Source organism: Anomaloglossus baeobatrachus, chromosome 6 (genome assembly GCF_048569485.1).
Source record: "Anomaloglossus baeobatrachus isolate aAnoBae1 chromosome 6, aAnoBae1.hap1, whole genome shotgun sequence".
In the NCBI taxonomy this organism is placed as follows: Eukaryota; Metazoa; Chordata; class Amphibia; order Anura; family Aromobatidae; genus Anomaloglossus; species Anomaloglossus baeobatrachus.
In genome coordinates this window covers 303,003,181-303,021,252 of record NC_134358.1, presented here as the reverse complement: position 1 = coordinate 303,021,252, position 18,072 = coordinate 303,003,181, and the positions used below count along the sequence as shown (strand labels likewise).

The following is an 18,072-nucleotide window of genomic DNA, read 5'->3' as shown; positions in this document are numbered from 1 at the left end:
CCCTCTTGGTTGTTCAGTCTCTGTGTTTCCCCACTTACACCTGCTTTCCTGGCTCCCAAACTCGGCTAGTGACAGATGTCGGTAATTGTTCTCCTCTGGTCCCTGACGTTCTCTCTCTGCTTCTGACTCTGATCTCCCTTGACTCTGACTCTGCCTCTGCCTCATCCCTGGTACCACGCAATCTCGCTGCTCAGACCCTAGCTCGCATGACTATTCCCTTCTGATCCACTGGGGGAGCTAGTTACACTTGGTGGATTCTTCAGTTTCCCAGCATTATTAGAGTGCCAGCTCCCTCTGCTGATATAATGCATTTACTATCATCTTACATACTTCAGGGGTCTCCGACTCCCCCTCCTGGATTATTACAGGAATAAAAAAAACAAAAAAAAAATATTTTTGATAACCAGTGCTGGTAAGGCAGCAAATTCAGGATGCAACCCTCAGCTGTCAACTTTTCCTTGGCTGATTATCAAAAATAGAGGGGATCCCACAACGTGTTTGTTTTTTTTTTAATTATTTAAATAATTTTAAAAAAATCTACGTGGGCTCCACCCTATTTTTGATAACTAGCCAAGGTAAAGCAGACATCTGAGGCCCATGGTTATTTGGCACTTCCTAGCCTAAAAGTAGCAGCCTGCAGCCTCCCCAGAAGTGGTGCATCCTTTAGATGCGCCAATAATGGCACTTTGCCCAGCTTTTCCCAATTGCCCTGGTGCGGTGGCAATCGGGGTAATACTTTTGAGACTGATGTCAGCTGTGAATTGTCGTCACCGCTCGTGAGAAATACCATAATTACCTTAACTGGTATCAAAATAGAGGGGACCCCCCATTCCATTTTTTTTAAATTTATTTAAATAATTTTCTAATTTAAAAACCAGCGTGGGATCCCCTCTATTCTTGATAACCAGCCAAGATAAAGCTGACAGCTGAGGTTTACAGCCTGCAGTGTCTGTCTGTTTTACCTGCGCTGGTTATCAAAAATAGGCTGGAGCCCACATCATTTATTTATTTGTTCTTTCTTTATTGTTCAGAGCAGTGGACAGGCAACATGCGCGTTGCCTGCTCTGCAGCCTTCCTACAAACTTTATTAACATATGAACAGTACCCGAACACCGAACTCTGACAGACTTTTTTAAAATGTTCAGGTCCGAGGCTCGGACACCCGATGTCCGGTATGAACCTTGAACTTTACCATTCGGGTTCACTCATCCCTATTCATAACCTGTCAGTGAGAAAAATCAATATCCATATGTGAACATAATTGATTTTGTGGCACAGTTATACCAAAACTCCATTTTATACACTGTTTTTTTAATCTAGATGCATATCTAGTTCTGTCTGTTACTTTGTTTTATATCCATTTTTGCTATTTGGTCTTATAAGCTTTGGCTCTAATTTTTTTCGTCCTTTAACCCCTTCACAGAGCTCTCACTTTTTTTACTTCTCTATCCACAAATGAGGGCTTGTTTTTTTTGCGGGACTTGTTATACTGTTGAATATCATGTGATGCACTAGAAAGCAAGAAAATTCTAAGTGTTTTGAAATTGCAAAAAAAAGTGCAATTCTACAATGTTTTTTTTTTTTTTTTGTTTCTTTATTTACCATCTTCATTATACAGTAAAAAGATCTAGCGGAATGATTCTCCAGCTCAGTACGATTACAAATATACTAAACGTACAATTTTTTTAATTTAAATTGTAAAAAAAAAACACAAAACGAAAATTTAAAAAAAAAAAAGTTAAAAAAAATGAAATTTGCATGTCACCATTTTTCAAGACCTGTATCATTTTCAAGTTTCAGGATATATAGCTCTGTGAGAGTTTATTTTTTATTTGCGCCTAGAGCTGACATTTTTACTGATCTCATTTTTGTATGAATGTGATTGAATCGCCTCTTATTGCATTTTTTTGCAATGTTGTGGTGGCCAAAAAATTTAATTCGGGTCTTTTCGATTTTTTGTTTTTTTTCTCATTGTGCCATTTACTGATCGGAGTAATTTTTTTCATTTTTATAGATCTGACTCTTGTGACGGCAACAATGTGTGTTTTATTTTCTTGTCTTATTTTTAATGGCTGTCTTAGCAATCCATCGGTGTACGTGTCGAACCATGCACCCCATGTCGCTGTGCTGTTAATGTTACTGTCAGTTTGATAGTCAGGAAACAAGCTGTGGATATAAGGAGCGCGATAGGGTCTTACCAGTGTAAAATATGACTTTTTAATAGGAAAACCGCTCACCTGGAATGGTTGTGATACTCACAACCAGTATAGACATATTACAGCTGCAGCCCATCCCACGTGCCAAAGGCAGAAGCAAAACAAAAACCAGGATAATTGTGGTATACTCCGCGCTGCTGTACAAAGAAGCACTCAAAAAAATAAAAGCAATGTGGATGGTTTATTCTACGCTTTTCGAAGAGATATCCCCTCTTCTTCCTTAGGAAAATCCACCGATGTGTTTAAGTACAAATATAGTAGAAGCTTTGTAATTAATATTCCTTTATCCATACCGAAAAGCACGGATACCACACAGATGATAAATATTTTTAAAAAACGTACTCACAAATGGGCAATTGAAATAAAAACGGATGGACAATGCCACACATACATATGAGGATTATACCTAAAAAAAAAAATATAAATATTTATTTTTATATAGCGCTAACATATTCCGCAGCGCTTTCCATACATCAGGAACACTGTCCCCATTGGGGCTCACAATCTAAATTCCCTAGCTGTATGTCTTTGGAGTGTGGGAGGAACCCGGAGGAAACCCATGCAAACACAGGGAGAACATACAAACTCCTTGCAGATGGTGTCCTTGGTGGGATTTGAACCCAGGACCCCAGCGCTGCAAGACTGCAGTGCTAACCAGTGAGCCACCGTGCTGCCCTACCTGGACTAATGCAAGTTGAGCGCCATCATATCTAATTATGGCCTCCGTATAAATGGATTCTTTGGATCCTCTCCTTCGTGAAGTAACTGTGTAAGGCAATGCCAGCATTTTCTCGTCTCTACAGTTTTCTATTCTGATATGTGATTGTTTCAGCCAAGGATTGTCTGCAGTGATGACCAGCATGTCTTAATTGTGTTTTTTTTTTCTGGGCTTTGTTTGCCAATAGAGGAACCAGGGTACTATATCTGTATTTTATAGCAAGCTAGAGATAAAATCAGATGGAACTCTGTTGTCTGACATTAACACCAGTTGCACAAAAAAAGAAACTTCTAAGATACAAAATAAATTATTATTTTTAATATAATAATTTCAATGAGTGCTGTTGTATAACATTGACATTGTTAATTTTTATTCTTTTATAAAAGTGGTGTAAACTACAGAATGATTGATTGATGCAAATCTGGATTGTAACACAATCACAGGGTGCCGATAGGCTTCCATGTCAGCTGGGGTGGCCCCATTGCTGCCATATTGGTTCCTATAAGATTTTTTTGCTATACACTGGAAAAATACACGAGGAATGTTTGACCCTTAGGGGAAGAAAAAAAAAAGTGATAAAATATAGAAAAAAGGGTTAGTAAATATAAAAGTTTAAATTAATTATTGCAAAATATAGAAATGCAAAATAAATGTATTTGCTATCCCCATGTGCATTATTGCGCCCATAGGATAAGTGTCAAAAAGTTAATGAAATTCAAAACACCAGAATGTAGATTTTTTTAGTTAGTGCACTTCCACAAAAAAATACAATAAAAAGCAATCAAAACATTGTATGTACTTGAAAATGATACTATTAAAAACGTCAGCTTGCCTCATGGAAAAGCAGCCCTTACACAAGACTATTGATGAAAAAATAAGGTTATAGGTACTAGAAAATAGTGATACAGTGCAAACCGCTCATCCTGCAAAAAAATAAATAAAACACAAACACCTTAGGCTGCGTGCCCACAATCAGGTTCACAGCGTTTTGGATGTGGTGTTTTATCGTGGAGTCTAAAACACCGTGTTGTACAGTACAAGCACAGTGGATGGGATTTCTGCAACTCTCCTGCCCATTATGCTTGTTTTCGCCACAGCGTAATCTGACATGCAGTGCGGCTTCCCAAGTTGCAGCATGTAATTTTATGCTGCGGAGTCACGAGTGTTATCCACAGGGCGAACAGACAGACCACAGCGCCCCGAATCCTGATTGTGGGCATGAGTAGCTGCGGGGAACACTCATGGCCCCGCAGGAGAGGACGCAACATGTCTGCATCGTGGGCACGTATTATGGCTACATTAACAAAAAGTTAGAAAAATATTACTACTAACGCTCTAATAGGCTGTGTTTGCATTTAAAATGTATTTATATAGTGTAGCAGTTTGGTAAAACTGAATATCGAAGACTAACCTAACCTATTGTGTTCTTTCTGCTTAGATGTGTCATGTTACCGCCTTTAATTCTAAAGATTTTGAAATTCATTTAAATGGAAAGAGACATATGGTGAGCATTCCAATATTATGCTATGACCTTTCCTATACACAGCACAGCACACTGGGGTAGATTCCTGCACTTCTGGAGAATAGTTACAGAAGAAAATAATAGAATAGCAGTGATCAGTGTGGCTGTGAATCCAGCTCTAGAGTGAAAAGCTCATCTTTTTGTGCTTTTCTTGTTCTTTCACTCAGCTCCTCAATCTTCCTTCCTTCTTCCCTCTCTATTGAGTGTAATGAGCTGTTTAATCTGACACTACAGTGAGCTGGCAGTCCATCTTGCCTTGAGCAAGACAGTTGAGCTGGACATTTCAGATTGTATGACAAGTTTAGAGGTAGAAATGTCTCATAGATGGAGAAACACAGCAGAATTCTCTGATAAGATATATTACAAAGTTTCCCATTTAATGCTCCCAAAAAATAACACTTAAAACTTGCAGCAGTTCGGGCATATTTTTATTCATTAGTTAATGTATGTGTTATTCTATTAACTTTACATGCGATATTACATGCAATATCATTTGATTGATTTCAAAATACTGTACAAGCAAGGGAATGTGTACATTTGTAGGTTGTGGTAGCATATCCACAAATTTATATTTTTCCTTATTTGATGTGTTGGTTTATACAATGTATCTAATGAAGTGCATTTTAATAAATTTATGGCATACATGTGTAATGGTTAATGACAATTAGGTTGCAAACTTTGAGGTCTTATATATTATAGGTGTTTCCACCCATTTTTGTAATTTAAGGTTGACGCAAGTGTGCTATAATTAAATATCACATGCTCCTCTATAGGTCTGTCCCATTGGTCAGGTCTACCACTGCCACTGGTCTCTTTATTCTCTTCTGGCCTGGTCTACACTTGACAGCTGCAGCCAATCAGTGGCCACAGCTGACTGGCTGCTGCGGTCCTGCTCCAACCAGTAGGGGAGAAAAGCATCAGGGTATCCATGGAGTGAGTATGTGCTATGTTTGCTGTCTTTTAATTCTTGCACACTCTGGCTGTACCTTAAGGGTATGTGCGCACGTTGCTTTTTACCTGCTTTTTACCTGCTTTTTTGCTGCTTTTTCTTCTGCGCTGTTTAATGCCAAAATGGATGTGTTCTTCTATTCAAGCAAAGTCTATGGGAATTTGGGTTTCTTGTTCACACTATGTTGTTCAAAATGCTGCCTTTTTGTGGCAGAACTTTGGTCAAAAACTCAGCTTTTCAAAGAAGCAACATGTCAATTGTTTTTGCCATTTGGGTTTTGCACTGCAAAGCTGAGTTTTTGACCAAAGTTCTGCCACAAAAAGGCAGCATTTTGAACAACATAGTGTGAACAAGAAACCCAAATTCCCATAGACTTTGCTTGAATAGAAGAACACATCCATTTTGGCATTAAACAGCGCAGAAGAAAAAGCAGCAAAAAAGCAGGTAAAAAGCAGGTAAAAAGCAACGTGCGCACATACCCTAAGTCCTTCACCCCAAGCCTGTTTTCTCCTGGTTGAGCAGACCAGATATTTCAGTTCTGACCAATGTCACTTTATGTGGTAATACCTCTGGAACCCTTCAACCGATCCCAGTGATTGAGATTGTTTTTTTTCATTGTATTTCATGTTAGTGGTAGCTTTAGGTCAATATGATTTGTGTTTTATTAATTAAAATATCGAAAATTTTACACATTTTGAAAACTTTGCATTTTTTATGCCCTTAAACCTGATAGTTCTCTCTCACAAAATTGTTAATAAATAACATTTACCACATATCTGCTCTATATCATAAACATTTTTGAAACATCATTTTGTTTTTTTTGTTAGGACATTAGAAGGGTTAAAAGCTTATCAGCAATTTTTTCATTTTGCAACAAAATTTTATTTATTTTTTTTTTTTTAGGGACTAAATCACACTTGAAGTGACTTTACCACTAGAAGTCCCAGAAATGTCGAGCTCCCCTCTGAAGTCTCGAAAGAGGGTCAAATGACCCTTAGTCCAAACTGAACAGAACTAACTAGAAACTAAATGGCTAAACTCAATAGAAAACAACAACCCCCTGTGGTGCAACAGTAATGGCCTTAATTACAGAACAAAAGACGGTGATTATAGGATGTTAGCTAAAATCCTTCAGGTCATTCGACCCGTCTCTGGTTTCCAAAGGTAGAAATGTTAAATGACCCCTCTCTGGGACTTCTAGTGTTAAGGGGAACCTGTCAGGTGCAATATGCACCCAGAACCACGAGCAGTTCTAGGTGCATATGTCTAATCACTGCCTAACCGTCCCTGTATACACTAGCACAGATAAAAAGATCTTTAGAAAAAGTATTTCTTAAGATCTTATACCGTATGCCAGTGAGCGAGGACACTAGTTCCCTGGGCATTAGTCGCCTTATATTAGCATGTTAGTACATCCCTGTGGGTGTGCTATCATGCTAATGAATGCGCAGCGTCACAGGATAATCTCACTCACCTCTCCGCTGCCATCGCTGGATTCCGGCTCAGTGCACATGACCCCGGAGTTTCATGCGCACTACTTCAGTTTGAAGCCAGGACTCGTACATCCGGTTTCATAATTAGCATGACTCAAACTCTGGGATCATGCGCACTAAGCTGAAATCCAGCGTTTGGCAGCGATGGCAGTGGAGAGGTGAGTAAGATCATCCTGTGACGCTGCGCATTCATTAACATTTTAGCACACCCACAGGAACATACTAACATGCTACGCTGGGCGACTAGCTGGGGTATTAACGCCCTGGGGACTACTGCCCTCGCTCATTAGCATAAGGTAAAAGATCTTTAAAAATAATTCTAAAGATCTCTTTATCGATTCTAGTGTATACAGGGACAGTTAGGCAGGGACTAGCAATATGCACCCAGAACTGCTCGTGGTTCTGTGTGCATATTGCACCTGACAGGTTCCCTTTAAGGGGCCTATGTGGCATAAGTCCCTAAAACTTAGATCATTTTAACCCCTTCATCCGTGGGCGATTTTTTTCCATTTTTTGTTTTAGTTTTTTGCTTCCTTTCTTCCAATGACCATAACTTTTTTAGTTTTCTGGCAATATTACCATATGAGGGCTTATTTTTTTGTGGGAAGTGTTATTCTTTTGTTTGAAACAATTAGTTTTACCATATATTGTACTGAAAAATGGGAATAAAATTGACGTGTGATGACATTGCAAAACAAAAGTGCAATTGCACAATTGTTTTTGTTTATTTTATTTACCTTGTTCATTATATTGCAAAACTGACCTGGCGATATGATTCTCCAGGTCAGTACGAGTTTGTAGATAACAAACATGATTATATATTTTTTTTTTCTAAGTGGAGAAAACAAATTCTAAAGTTAGCCCAAATAAAAGATTTGCTCTTTTGTTGCCATTTTCCGACACCTGTAATGTTCTCATTTTTTTTTTGATCTGGGGCTTAGTGATGGCTTATTTTTTGCGTCTTGAGCTGGCTTTTTTAATACTACTTTTTTGGTTAGATGCGATGTTTTCATTGCCTGTTATTGCATTTTATTGCAATGTTGCAGCAACCAAAAAACATTCTGATCAGCAGAAATGCTGATTTCCTGTGAGTGCCAGCACTCTGTCAGCATTAACAAGAAACATGTCATGGCAGCGACAGGGGTCACCATCTGACCCCACGCTGCCATGGCAACCCACATGGCGTATCTGTTAGTCGCATGTGTCTGCTAATCAGATGAGCAGAAATGTGCAGGGCTTACCGCAGTGCTTATATTACCTGATGAAGGCCTTTTGAGGGCAGAAATGTGTTTGTATGACCTTTAATACCAATAAAATAATTTGATATCTATCTATACAGATTCCATGGTGGTCCCTGGGAGCGCGCCATTTACTATACCTCTATAGTTTGTTTTATGTACTGAGACCTCTATAACAAAGAATTATTTGAACCGGTAACCTATTTCATGCTGCTGAAACTGTGGGTAGCATGAATCCATGTCCAGCTGCACAATTGCAGATCGTTATATTTTTTTCTGAAATGCTGGAGTGTTTCAGAGGAGATGTACTTTTAACCCTTTTCTGACTTATCTCGTACAGTTTGGCATATGATGGCTCCCTGACTTTGATGTGAGCACGCAAGTGGAGCCCTCATCTTTCCTGACAGAGTATTGCCATGTTATTCAGCCAACATCTGCCTTTAACAGATGCAGGGTTCAGCCTCTGACAGAGGTATTTAATGTGCACATCAGGGAGGTGCATCATTCTATGTGCTCATCAGTCCTCCTGTGACATGATTGCGAAGTACCAATGGGTTGCAATGACAGGCGGGGGTCTGCTGAAGACCCGTGCCGGTCATGATAGTACTCCTGTGAAAGCCAACTTGTAGCTAGCATTCATAGGAGACTGTGATTTTCTACTATGGTATTGCTGTATATAGGTCAAACAATCTGTTGATTGCAGGTTCAATTTCCCTTAGGGGACTTAAGCCCGCTTTACACGCTTCAATATATCTCACAATCCGTCGTTGGGGTCAAGTTGTAAGTGACGCACATCCGGCATCGTTCGTGACGTATTTGCGTGTGACACCTACGTGCGATCAAGATTGAATGCAAATACGGTGATCGCATACACGCCGTTTATTCCTCATACATTGGACGTTTTGTTGTACGAACCTAGTCAATTGAAACGTGTGACATCCCTCGTACAATTTTGATGTCTGAGGCTATGTGCGCAGGTGTGTGCTCTGCACCGCAGCTTAAAAAAGGTCTGCTTCAGAGCGCAGCTGAAAAGCTGCGTTCTGAAGAGCCTCACAATGTCTGTCATTCACTAATCTCTGTCAGTCGGTCACTATCTCTGTCCCTCTCTCTATGTCCATGTCAGTCTATCCCTCTTACCCCCTCTCTCATACTCACCGATCCCCGATCACCGTCGCGGCGCTGCATGGCATTCACACTGCTCTGGCAGCTTTTACTATTTTGAAAAAGCCGGCCGCTCATTAAACAATCTCGTATTCCCTGCTTTCCCCGCCCACCGGCACCTATGATTGGTTGCAGTGAGGCACGCCCCTACGCTGAGTGACAGGTGTCTCACTGCACCCAATCACAGCAGCCGGTGGGCGTGTCTATACTGTGCAGTGAAAAAATAATTAAAAAAAAGGCGTGCGGTCCCCCTCAATTTTAAAACCAGCCAGATAAAGCCATACGGCTGAAGGCTGGTATTCTCAGGATGGGGAGCTCCACGTTATGAGGAGCCCCCCAGCCTAACAATATCAGCCAGCAGCCGCCCAGAATTGCCACATACATTAGATGCGACAGTTCTGGGACTGTACCCGGCTCTTCACGATTTGCCCTGGTGCATTGGCAAATCGGGGTAATAAGGAGTTATTGGCAGCCCATAGCTGCCAATAACTCATAGATTAATCATGTCAGGCGTCTCCCCAAGATACCTTCCATGATTAATCTGTAAGTGACAGTAAATAAACACACACCCCCGAAAAAATACTTTATTAGAAATAAATAACACAAACATATACCCTGGTTCACCACTTTAATAAGCCCGAAAAAGCCCTCCATGTCCGGCGTAATCCAGGATGGTCCAGCGTCGCTTCCAGCTCTGCTGCATGAAGGTGACCGGAGCTGCAGCAGACACCGCCGCTCCTGTCATCTCCACGCAGCTAATAAAGGGAATCAGCTTTATCAGCTGAGCTGTCACTGAGGTTACCCACTGTCATTGGATACAGCGGTGGCCGTGGGTAACCTCAGTGACAACTCAGCTGATCGCGCAACTCACCTCAGTTGCTGCGTGGAGCTGACAAGAGCGGCGATGTCTTCTGCAGCTCCGGTCACCTTCATGCAGCATCGCTGGAAGCGACGCTGGACCATCCTGGATTACGCCGGACATGGAGGGCTTTTTCGGGCTTATTAAAGTGGTGAACCAGGGTATACGTTTGTGTTTTTTATTTCTAATAAAGGATTTTTTCATGTGTGTGTGTGTTTATTTACTGTCACTTACAGATTAATCATGGGAGGTATCTCGGGGAGACGCCTGACATGATTAATCTAAGAGTTATTGGCAGCTATGGGCTGCCAATAACTCCTTATTACCCCGATTTGCCAATGCACCAGGGCAAATTTGGAAGAGCCGGGTACAGTCCCAGAACTGTCGCATCTAATGTATGCGGCAATTCTGGGCGGTTGCTGGCTGATATTGTTAGGCTGGGGGGCTCCCCACAACGTGGAGCTCCCCATCCTGAGAATACCAGCCTTCAGCCGTATGGCTTTATCTGGCTGGTTTTAAAATTGGGAGGGACCGCACGCCGTTTTTTTAAATTATTTAATTAGTTATTTCACTGCACAGTATAGACACGCCCACCGGCTGCTGTGATTGGGTGCACTGTGACACCTGTCACTCAGCGTGGAGGCGTGTCTCACTGCAACCAATCATAGGTGCCGGTGGGCGGGGAAAGCAGGGAATACGAGATTGTTTAATGAGCGGCCGGCATTTTCAAAATGGTAAAAGCCGCCGGAGCAGTGTGAATGCCGTGCAGCGCCGCAACGGGGATCTGTGAGTATATGAGAAAGGGCTGCTCAATTCAGTCACTCAGGAGTTTAGCGGTCACCGGTGAGTCCTTCACAGGTGACCGCTAATCAGGACGCGGCACAGACAGAGCTGCAGCATGACAATGAAGTCGGGTGAAGTTAACCCGAGTTCATTCTGATCGTGCGGCTCTTTCTGTGTCTGCTGTCATCTGCCATTCAGCTCTGCTACATGGCTGTCTGTGTCTGCTGTTAGCGGCCATGTAGCAGAGCTGAATGGCAGATGACATAGTAAAAACGCATCCCTACACATTACACACGCTTGGCAAGTCAATAAATAAATAAAAAAAAAAGGGTGCCCAATGCATACGTCACAGAACACATGATCTAAAGGATCGCACACAAAATTGATCAATTTAACATAGACTACTAACGCACGTGTGACAGCAAATGAACGACCTACGTTCGATCTCATTATATCGCATATGCGACCTGGGCGTGTCACATCGCATACGAGATCGCACACCTAATTGTAAGGTGTAAAGCTGGCTTTACATACACACAGTAGAAAGTGAAAACCAAAAATTTTTAAAAATATGAAAAAACGAACGTTCCAATTGCCCCCCTGTAGAAATAAAGAAATAAAATACTCATATTTGGTATTGCTGCTTTCGTAAATTCAGTCTATAAAAATATTTTTTGGCCAACGCCACATTGCAATAAAATGCAATTTGAGGCAATCAAAACATCGCATCTACCCAAAATGATATCACTAAACATCAGCTCAGGGCACAACAAATAAGCCCTTATACAGCCCCATCGACCAAAAATTGAAACGTTGCGAGTCTCAGAAAGTGGCAACACAAACTAAATTTATTTAGTTTTACAATTTTTTTCACGACTTAAATAAAAAAAATAATATCTGCATTTCTGGTATCTGTGTAAGCACACTGACCTGGATGATCATAATCCCAGGTCTGTTTGACCGTATGGGGAACATGGTAAATAAATAAATAAATGCAAAAAACAGTTGCAAAATTGTGCTTTTTCCGCTGTTTGGAATTTTTTCTCGCTTTCCAGTACATCACGTGATTAAATGAATGGTGTTATTCAAAATTAGAACTCATCCTTCAAAAAACAAGCCCTCATATGGCTGTGTCCATGGAACACTAAAAATGTTATAGCTCTTGTAAGAAGTGGAGGAAAAAATGATGCGCACAAAAAAAATGAAAACTTGCCCAGTTGGGTAGGGGTTAAAGAAGCATAGCCGGAGACAAGACTAGCCCAGCTCTGCCCCCTGCCAGATTGTTCCGCTGCAGTGGATCGATAGGTCTTTCTCTCATGTGTATATAGATAGGTACCTGTCGATCAACTAAGCAATGGAGCCGGACTAGTTTAGTCTCCGGCAATGTTCCCTGCTCAAATCATTAAAAGTATATTTTCTTTGAAACGCAGCCAGGCTCTGATCAATGCTGTGTGGGCGGTTTGGGCTGCACAATCAAATGATAGCTTTCTTTAAGGCTACGTTCCCACAATCAGAATTTGTTGAGTTTTTTGCTCTGCAGATTTTTTGCACCATTTCTGAACTTTTATTTACTTGCGTATTTCTCATTGCATTTGTGTGCTTTTTCTATATTTGTTCTAATTGCGTTTTTGCCCCTGCATTTTTTGTCTGTTTGGTGTGTCATGCTTTATATAAAGTTGCTTTGTTTTTTTAAACTTCCTGGTATTGACATTCTTAGGTGCTAATTACATGTGCCTTTCATATGTTTCTGCTGGGGAAACGTGTTTTTTTTCACCTGCGATTTTTTTTTTTTTTTTTTTTTTTTTTTTTTCTCTTCCCCCCCTTGTCTAATGCATGTCTATGGGGAAATTCTCCATAGAAAACTTAGCGTACCTGCAAAACAGAATTGATATGGTGTGGATAGGAGAAACGCACCGCAGGTGAGTTTATGCAGCATAAATAAGAAAAAAATAAGCACAGTGGATATGAGATTTCTATAAATTCCCTCCATTTTGCTTGAATTGTAAAATTCTGTGTTTTTGCTGCAGCGAAAATACGCTATGTCAAAATCGCAATAAAAACTCAATTACTGTCTTTTTTTAATATTGTCTGTATTGCTCATTAGTATATGGTTTTCAGCTGGATAACTGTGCAGAATACGGTATGTTACTGTGGGTGTATTGAATAGATTCATGTAGCATGCATTCTTGTGAGCATTTTTGTAATGTGTGGTATGTTTTCTTTTTTTCTTTTAGAGGAAGGAAAATAATTTGCTTAGGATCCGCGTGGGTAAGTTTATCTTTGTCTGTAGAATTGTCATGTCAGTGCAGAACTATGCATAGACGTTATTATACGATACATCAGCACACTGCGATTAATGAATACATGAACTTGAATATTGTCGCAAACATTAAAAACGTAAGATACATGGTTATCGTTTTTTGATCAGAGTTCAGAAACCATGCAATCACATCAAGGTATACAAAAAATATGGATGGTCCCTTTCACTATTGTTTTATCTCTCCATGTGCCAAACCAAGTTTCATCCAAACGGGGAGTTATGGAAACCAGGCTCTCCCTTCAGATGAGGCTTTGTTTGGGACAAAATTCCTATTTTGTATCTGTGTTCTCTAATAAAGCAAATGTAACATCAACTGATCTTCACTATACTATCGAAGGAATAAAAGAATTCACACTGTCTGTAAACAGAGATGGTGAGGGAACACTTAGCTAGCGTAATCTAAATTTCCTGGTCCAGATGAATTACATCCTAGAGTAATTAAAGAGATAGCAGAGGAAATTGCAGAAACACTAGCTAGAGTCTTTAAAAATTCCTGGAGAACAGAAGAAGTCCTAGAAGATTGGAGAAGGGCAAATGCTGTCTCTAAGGGGTACTTGTCACATAGCTAGATCGCTGCTGAGTCACGGTTTTTGTGACGCACCAGTGACCTCATTAGCGATCTCGCTGTGTGTTACACTGAGCAGCGATCTGGCCCCTGCTGTGAGATCGCTGCTTGTTACAAACAGTGCTGGTTCATTTTTTGGACGTTGCTCTCCCGCTGTGAAGCATACATCGCTGTGTTTGACAGCGAGAGAGCAACGATCTGAATGTGCAGGGAGCTAGCATCTGGCAGCCTGCGGTAAGCTGTAAACAAGGTAAATATCGGGTAACCAAGCGAAGGGCTTTGCTTGGTTACCCGATATTTACCTTGGTTACTAGCGTCCGCCGCTCTCACACTGCCAGTGCCGGCTCCCTGCACATGTAGCCGGAGTACACATCGGGTAAATAAGCAAAGCGGTTTGCTTATTAACCCAATGTGTACTCTGGCTAGGAGTGCAGGAAGCTAGCGCTAAGCGGTGTGCGCTGGTAACCAAGGTAAATATCGGGTAACCAAGCGCTTGGTTACCCGATATTTACCTTAGTTACCAAGCGCAGCATCGCTTCCACGCGTCGCTGCTGGCTGGGGGCTGGTCACTTGTCGCTGGTGAGATCCGCCTGATTGACAGCTCACCAGCGACCATGTAGCGACGCACCAGCGATCCTGACCAGGTCTGATCGTTGGAGCGTCGCTAAAGTGTGACGGTACCCTAACTTCAAAAAAGCAAAGAAGATGGAGCCAGGAAATTACAGGCCAGTGAGCCCCACGTTTATACCTGGAAAGATCTAACAAATTATTAAACAGCATGAATGTAAGTACTTGGATAAGAATACAGTAATTAACAAGTGTCAGCATGAGTTTGTAGCAAACAAGTCATGCTAGACTAATTTAATTTCCTTCTACGATGGAATCACTGATTGGGTGGATCCGGGAAAAGCCGTAGATATAGTATATCTTGACTTCAGCAAAGCATTTAATAAAATATCTAATAATATCAGTTTTGAAAACATGAGCAAGCATGGGATTAACAATGCTACGGTTAAGTGGATTCATAACTGGCTCAGTGATCATACTCAGAGTGGTAATAAATGGTAGCATGTCCAATTAAAAAAATGTTTAAAGTGGGGTATCACTGTGTCTAGCGTTTTTCAACATTTTTATAAATGATCTAGATAAAGGAACTTTAGGTAAACTAATCAAGTTGCAGACAATGCAAAGCTAGGAGGAATACCGAACACCATAGAAATCAGAGGAAGGCTATGTTCACACTTGGCGTTTTTGCTGCATTTTTTAGCTGCACATTTGCCTTGGTTTTATGCAAATCCATGCTAATAAAATGCTGCTTTTTACAGTCCCTGCAAAGTCTATAAGATTTCTGAAATCTCATGCACACACAAACACATCAGGATTGTGTGAAATACCTCCGGTTTTGCTGCGTTCTGAAAAGAATGAACATGTCAATTATTTTCAGCGCTTTTGCTACGGTTGTCACCCTAGTGACAGGTGGACCCGCAGATACCCTGCGAGTCCATCTGTCACTAGATACCCGGAATTGATCCAAGGTATCTAGCCGGCACTTTAAATAGGGCTGGGGACAGAGGGATTGGAGCAGGCACGCTATATTTACCGAATCCCCAGCTCCCGTGGCTCCTCCACTTTCCCGCTCATTCCATATTCACTGCTTTCATCTGTGATTGGTTGCAGTCAGATGCGCCCCCAACATCTGACTGCAACCAATTACAGACTGCTTGTCTAGCGTAGAGAATGAGTGAGCCACACATTCATCAATGACCTCACCAGGCTATTTACAGTCACAGGTGTCGTCAGCTGTGACTGGGAATCACCTGAGTGAAGTGACCTCTGATTCTGCGGCTCATTCATCCTCTGGAGTTCACAGCGGGCAGTCCTGCTCTATGCCTACTCGCTGCAGTCTTCAGATGTAGCAGAGCTGAATCGACGTGGGACCTCTTGTGGATTACGTCGGACCTGCAGGGGTGATTATGGGGTTAATAATGTGGTGAAAGAGGGGGGGCTTTTTGTATTTTATTTCAAATAAAGGATTTTGTCCTGTGTTTTTCTTTTCACTTATTACAGATTGGTAATGGGGGTGTCTCATAGACGCCTGCCATTACCAATTTAGGGCTTAGTCACAGCTATGAGCTGCGATTAACCCCTTATTACCCCGATTGCCACCGCACCAGGGCAATTCAGGAAGAGCTGGGTAAAGTGCTGCAATTGTTGCATCTAATGGATGCGACAATCCTGGGCCGGCTGCAGGTTGATATTTTTAGGCTGGGAGGCTCCAGCCTGAGAATATCAGCCCCCAGCTGTGGGTTTTATCTTGGCTGGGTATCAAAATTTGGGGGGACCGCACGCTGTGTTTTTTTTAATTAATTTATTTAAATAATTAAAAAACAGCATGGGGTCCCTCTTATTTTGATACCCAGCCAAGATAAGCACACAGCTGGGGGCTGCAGCCTGTGGCTGTAGGCTTTATCTGTGCTGGGTAGAATAATATGGGCCCTAAGTAATTTTTTTTATTTATTTATTTTTTTATTGTCTGATAGACCCACAGACTCCAGCAGAAGGGGAAGCAGTGAATATGCATGAGGCTAATGAGCGGCACCGGAAGTAGGCAGGGCTGTGGGAGCAGGTACGACATCCTAGAATGTATGGGCTCCTTCCAGGTTAGTGGGTGTGGCTATCTGGGTTAGTGGGCGTGAACGGCTTGGTTAGGGAGCTTGGAGATGTTTTCTCTCTGCCACTACAATCATGCTTCGCCCCCCCTGTCCCCCCCGTGTGATAAAGGCCTGTTGAAGACATCATTCCTGGAAGGAGCCCATACACTCTAGCATCTACTGGAGACTAGTAAGTATAGCGTGCTTGCTTTACTTTTATTTATTTATTTTTTTTCTTTCTACCTTTTTTTTTTTTTACTATCAGAGTGCCGAATCCAGGTCATTCTTGGCCCGGCCCAGCACTCGGGTACTCTTGAACCCTTGCTGGTCTTGACAGCACATAAAAAAACGCTGTAAAAACGCACCAAAACCGCAGGTGACTCCCAAGAGACATCCTGCTACAAGATTAGGTTTTGGTCAAGAAAAAAACGCTGCAAAAACTTCCTGTGTGAACATAGCCGAAGGATTCAGTAGGATCTCGATAAGCTGGAACAATGGGTATTGACTAATAGAATGGTATTTACCATGGAGAAATGAAAAAAAACCCTTGGGGCGGATGTTGCCTGTACGATAGCCCTGCCTCCTTGCTTCATTAGAGTAGCTGTCGCCTCCCATCAGTGTTACAGTATTGTTTGACGTCTAGTTGTGGTTCTGAAATCCCACGCCTGTGCGCCAGAATTATCGATGTTCCAGAGTATATAGTGTTCTGCCCTTCTATGGGCATTGGCTTCATCTTACTTCTGCACAGGTGTTGGATAGTCACTGCTATTTTTACTCCAGTGATCCAGCGTATGACACTGGTGGGGAAATCTATGAATATCACAGTACTAATGGGGGGTCTGCGGATGACATGCTGTTATGGGGAATTTGTGGATAACAGACTGTTATGGGGTTGAGGTTCAGTGGATGACACATTGAAAACATAAGAATATTAAACAGAAAATGTCATAAAAATGTTTTCAACAATTGAAGAAATATAAGTTATTAATGTTTTAATAAATGAAACCGTTATTAGTATAAAAAATGAAAAATCATTTTGAATTTCTCCACTTTTAAATAGCTCACATGTCTGATCTCACTTTTCCACTCCCCTTCTGGATTTTTACAAAAGGATAAGGCAGTATGAAGATTAGGATCACAGTGCGGGGCTATTTTATTGGTGACTGCAAAGTGATACTGAGTTGTGGAAAGTGTCACCAAGGACGTCTGACCATGCCTATTCTATTAGATGGTGCTGCTTGCTGTATCTCACGCTAAGGCTGGATACTCAGAGTATATCATGCATTGGACTAGATACTGGGATATGAGGTCTGAATCACACATGGTGGCCATTAGATACACAGCTCTGCAGACAGTGTCATACAATATGGGATTAGATATGTTGCTTTGTATCACACATGATAGGCATTAGATATGTGGCACTGAGGGCTGTATAAAAAATGATGAGGATTAGATATGCAGCACTGCGTACTGTAAGGGGTGCTTCACACACAGCGAGATCGCTGCTGAGATCGCTGCTGAGTCACGGTTTTTGTGACGCAGCAGTGACCTCATTAGCGATCTCGCTGTGTGTGACACTGAGCAGCGATCTGGCCCC

General features: G+C 41.6%; 1 protein-coding gene across 6 annotated transcripts in view; it reads left to right on the top strand.

Annotated features, from left to right (window-relative positions):
- Positions 1-18,072, top strand: part of LOC142244310 (uncharacterized) — a 417,067-nt gene that overhangs the window by 87,141 nt on the left and 311,854 nt on the right. For 5 of the 6 annotated variants that reach the window (XM_075316518.1, XM_075316516.1, XM_075316520.1 and 2 more), the window contains 2 exons: positions 4,373-4,438; positions 13,174-13,207. In XM_075316518.1, coding sequence (XP_075172633.1) covers positions 4,373-4,438; positions 13,174-13,207 — 100 coding nt within the window. The remainder of the gene's footprint in view (positions 1-4,372; positions 4,439-13,173; positions 13,208-18,072) is intronic. The other variant, XM_075316515.1, reaches the window with a different exon arrangement.